At 43.9% G+C, this 5,432-nt stretch overlaps 1 protein-coding gene across 1 annotated transcript; it reads right to left on the bottom strand.

Moving 5' to 3' along the window:
• Positions 1-990: 990 nt before the first annotated feature.
• Positions 991-1,938, bottom strand: LOC102462982 (olfactory receptor 5AP2-like). The gene has a single exon (XM_006116921.3). The coding sequence runs from the start codon at positions 1,936-1,938 to the stop codon at positions 991-993; it is 948 nt and encodes a 315-aa protein (XP_006116983.3).
• Positions 1,939-5,432: the final 3,494 nt, after the last annotated feature.

Below are 5,432 nucleotides of genomic sequence, written 5' to 3' on the forward strand. Positions count from 1 at the left end.
TCTCTCTCTCCACTATTATACCCTTAACAGCTATAAAAGGGATTTGGGCAGATGGTACTTCCATGTTCACTGAGGACCAAATGGCTTCCCTTCACTCTGTTCCATAACAGGACAAACAGGATAGCTTCATATATTGGGAGGATTAGCACAGGTAGCACACTTGGGCTGTGTCTACACTGGCACCCTTTTCCGGAAAAGGGATGCAGATTAGCCAAGTTGGAATTGCAAATGCAGCTGGGATTTAAATTTTCCCTGCTGCATTTGCATGAACATGGCTGCCGCTTTTCTCCGGCTCGGGGCTTTGCCGGAAAAATGCGCCAGTCCAGACAGGGATCTTTCGGAAAATAAAGCCTTTTCCGGAAGATCCCTTATTCCTCTTAAAATCAGGAATAAGGGATCTTCCAGAAAAGGCTTTATTTTCCGAAAGATCCCTGTCTAGACTGGCGCTTTTTTCCGGCAAAGCCCCGAGCCGGAAAAAAGCGGCAGCCATGTTCATGCAAATGCAGCGGGGAAAATTTAAATCCCTGCTGCATTTGCAATTCCGACTTGGCTAATCTTCATCCCTTTTCCGGAAAAGGGTGCCAGTTTAGATACAGCCTTGGAGTTAAGAAGAACACTTCACTGTTCCTCTTTTCTGGCGGTGGAAGAAGACAAGTGCTTTTCGCTGTAGTCTCTTGATCGGTGAGCTATCACGCAGAACTTTTAACTTTGCAAATCACGCTTTGCCTCGGAGCTTTCTCTTACATGAGTTTGTCCTCATGAAACACACTCGTACTGTCATGCCATTGAGACGTTTTGTTGCCAGACGGGGTTTCCCGATTCTTATATATGGAATAACCTATTTAAACCCCAAGGTGAAGCAACGAAACCACACTCCCTTATGCCTCAGTGTATTCCTTCTCTCCAGACAGAATTAGGTGGCATTTCATACCCCAATGATTCACAATAGATTACAAAAATTGTATCATGTTTCTACAGTCAATATTACAATCAAACTTTCCAGTTGAGGGTTTTCTTGATGGCTTCCTTCACTTCTGTGTTCCTCAGGCTGTAGATTAGGGGGTTCAGCATGGGGATGACTACTGTGTAAAACACAGAGGCCACCCTGTTGTAGTCCAATGAGTCAATGGATGAGGGGCGTAAGTATATAAACAGAGCACTTCCGTAGAACACAGTGACGGCTGTCAGGTGGGAGGTGCAGGTGGAGAAGGCCTTGTGCCTGCCCTCCATGGAGTGCATCCGCAGAACAGTGGTGAGGATGTATGAGTAGGAGATGAGGATTTGCAGGGAAGCGGGCAAGCCAATGACAAAGCTGAACGTGAAGAGCACTATCTCATTGATGCGGGTGTCAGCGCAGGAGAGTTTCAGCATCGGGTGGATGTCACAGAAGAAATGCTGGATCCTGTGGGAGTTGCAGAACGATAAACTGAAGGTGCAGCTGACTTGCACAATGGCACTCATGAAACCGGCTGCGTAGGAACCACCGACCAACCGAAGGCAAACTGCCTGGGTCATCACTGTGCTGTAAAGCAATGGGTTACATACGGCGACATAGCGGTCATACGCCATCACTGCCAAAATGATGGCCTCCGCAGTCATAAACCCTCCATAGAGAAACATTTGTGCTGCACACCCAGAGAAAGAAATGCTCTTCTCATCCAATAACAGAGTCGCCAGCAACGTGGGAGTGATGGTGGAGGTGCAGCAGAGATCTACCAGGGACAAGTTCCTGAGGAAGAAGTACATGGGGGTATGCAGTCGGGTGTCAATCCCAATGAACACCATCATTCCCAGGTTCCCCAGCAGGCTGATAGCATAAATTACCAGGAACAAGATGAAGAAGGCCACCTTTAGTTTTGGCTGATCTGTTAGCCCCAGGAGGATGAACTCCGTTGCCAGGGACTGATTTCCCCCTGCCATGCCTTGGAGAAGGTTCATCTGCCAGGGAAAAGGACAACAGCATTAAACATGGCGCAGTGCAGAGCCCAGCTGCCATTGTGAGCAGAGCCTCCATCTGTTCTCAAAGCAAAAGTCATTTCTTTCAGTTCCACCCTCCAAGGCTGTTCGTGGGAAGTGTAATTGTCTGGTAATCCCATAGGTTGGCCGGGTTATGGGATGGTGCTTTTCTCTATGGATATTTTAGTCTAGTCATCCCACTCTAAAGCAGTGCCTTGGCTGGATCATGCAGGAAAGACAAGGGAGCTCAAGATGGCCAATTTCCAAGAGATGGTAAGAAACTAGTCCAGAATTAAGAAAAGCTCCAATTATTAATCATAAAGCTTGTCAATGATGCAACAATTGGGGGAGCACAACAGAATGAATAGGACAGCTCACTGATACACCGTGACTTGGTAAGCTGGGCTCAAGAAAACATGCATTTTAATGTGGCTATACGTAAGTGTACACATCCAGGGGTACAGAACTTAGACGAATGGGGACTCTATCTTGGGAATCAGTGACTCTGGAAAAGATTTGTGCATCATGGTGGAGAATCAGTGGAACCTGAGCTCTCAGTGAGAAAATATGGCCAAAAGCACAAATGCAATCCTGGGATACATAAATGGGAATCTCAAGGAGGAGTCAAGAAGGTATTGTACCTCTAGATTTGGCACTGGTGCAACTGCTATTAGTATAACGTGTCTAGTTGGGGTGTCCACAATTCAAGAAGGCTGTTAATCATAGAATACAATCATAGAACACTAGACTGGAAGGGACCTCAAGAGGTCATCAAGTCCAATCCTCTGCCCTCACAACTGGACCAAGCATCTAGCTCATCCCTGACAGATGTTTATCCAACCTGCTCTTAAATAGCTCCAATGATGGAGATTCCACAACCTCCCTAGGCAATTTATTCCAGTGCTTAACCACACTGACAGGTAGGAAATTTTTCCTAATGTCCAACCTAAACCTCCCTTGCTGCAATTTAAGTCCTTTGCTTCTTGTCCTACCCTCAGAGATCAAGGAGAACAATTTTTCTCCTTCTTCTTCCTTGTAAGACCCTTTTAGGTACTTGAAAACTGCTATCATGCCCCTTCTCAGTCTTCTCTTTTCCAAACTAAACAAGCCCAATTCTTTCAGTCTTCCCTCAAAGGTCATGTTTTCTTCAGCTTTCATCAGTTTTGTTGCTCTTCTCTGGACCCTCTCCTATTTCTCCACATCTTTCTTGAAATGTGGTGCCAAGAACTGGACACAGTACTCCAGTAGAGGCCTAGCCAGGGTGGATTAGAATGGAAGAATGACCTCTCATGTCTTGCTCACAGTAGATTGGATAGTTGATAAATTAGAGAGGATTAAGAGAAGAGCCACGAGAATGATCAAAAGCTTAGAAAATCTGCTTTCTAGCGATAGACTCATATAGCTCAATCTATGTAACTGAACAAAGTGCAGGTTAAGGGGTGACTTGATGGCAATCTATACGTATCTGCACAGGGAACAAATATTTGATAATGGTCTCTTTAGTCTCTCAGAGAAAGACATAACATGGCCCAATGGCTAGAAATTGAAGCCAGGTAAATTTAGATAGCACATCAGGGCTATGTCTACACTGGCATGATTTTGCGCAAGAACTCTTTTGCAGAAGAGTTCTTGTGCAAAAACTCTTCCAGAAGAGAGTGTCTACACTGGCATGTGCATTTGCACAAGAGATGTGCTTTTGCGCAAGAGCATCCATGCCCAGTGTAGATGCTCTCTTGCGCACGAAAGCTCAGATGGCCATTTTAACCATAGGGCTTTCTTGCACAAGAAATTCATGTTGCCTGTCTACACTGGCCTCTTGCACAAGAACAGTTGCACAAGAGGGCTTATTCCTGAGAGAGAACATCATAGTTCTTGTGCAAGAAGCACCGATTTCATACATTAGAACATCAGTGTTCTTGTGAAGAACTCACGGCCAGTGTAGACACAGCCCAGGTGTAAATGTTTAAGTGAGGATAATTAACCATTGGAAAAACCTACCAAGGGTTGTGGCAGATTCTCCAACTCAATCCAATGACTGAAAGACATTTACATGACTGCTAGACAAATTTAGTCAGGAAATGAGGCAAATACTTTTAACAGTGCAGGCAATCAATCACTGGAAAGCTTTAATAAGTGTTGTGTGGGAGTCTCCATTACTGTCAATTTTTAAATTGATGTTGGGTTTGTTTTTTAAAAACTACCCTCTAGGAATTATTTTGGGGGAGTTCTCTGTCCTGACCTGCCCTGCCCTATAAAGGAGGCCACACGACATGATCCCAGTCATTCCTTCTGGCTGTAGCATGAACAAATCTATGGGCTCAGACAGCCCTGGCCTGATCCCCTCCCAGGCTACAGAACTGGCTTAATGAGCAGGCTGACGAAGGTCACAAATGCTTGAATAAACATCCCACAAAAGAAAGAATGCTTGTAAGCTGTGAGACAGCCATCCAAGCTTGCAATGGGAGAACAAGGACCACTCATTCTTTTTAAAGCTTCAAACTAACATGGCTTCCCTGCTGAAATTTTTTTTTTAACACACAAGGCATTGCAGTTAGCTGTATGAAGTGGAAATCCACCAACTGCATAAAGAAACACGCACAGATACAAACAAACATCATCTTCTTCTCCAGGTGCAAACAGATGAACATCATCTCTTGGTTTCTATTATTTCCACTCCAGTTCATCCAAGGAAGTGGGTTTTTCCCATGAAAGCTCATGACTCTATATATTTTGGTTAGTCTCTAAGATGCCACAGGAGCACTCGTTGATTTAAAGATACAGACTAACTCCCCTGAGAATTTTTTAAGATCCCATGGGGTTGTCTGAAGACATTAGACCTGCTTTTGACACCGTTATAGGATTATAGGTCTTTAAAATTAAATAATCTATGAAGGCTATTTGTTGTTTTATGCTCCCCATTTGAATAATGCTTTGTTTCATCTGATAAATAAAAAATGTAATTTTAAGAAGTTTGCCCAGTCTTATTGGTCATGGGCTTCCTCCAAAAGAAAACCCAGAAGCTGAAAAGAGAGACCCACAGGTGATAAGTGGTTGGTAAACAGGTGATGTAGCCAAGCCAAGTTGACATTCTACTCCAAGACAAGTAAGGGCCAGAAACTGAACACATGACATTGGTGTGCTCAGAAGCATGAAAACTGGACAGAGCTGCAGTCTGTATCAAAGACAGGGAGTCCATGAGAGTAGCTATTTAGCAGTGCAAGGTGTAGTCAGATTAATCTGGAAAATCTGAGCTCAACATCCAGTGCTCAGTGGTTAGGACTGAATAAACATAAAGTTGGGGAGTTTTGCATCAATTTCTTTTTACTAATGCCAATTTATGTTGCTTTCTTTCTACAAATTATTTTTCCTTAAGAAAGTGACATTGCTGAAAAATAAAGAAACTACAAAGGATGGCGATTAACATAAGTCTTGGTGGGAAAGCAGAGGGTGGAAAGAAGGTCGATATTACTGTGAGT

Source organism: Pelodiscus sinensis, chromosome 5, assembly GCF_052426305.1.
Source record: "Pelodiscus sinensis isolate ZL-2025 chromosome 5, ASM5242630v1, whole genome shotgun sequence".
NCBI classification, from domain to species: Eukaryota; Metazoa; Chordata; order Testudines; family Trionychidae; genus Pelodiscus; species Pelodiscus sinensis.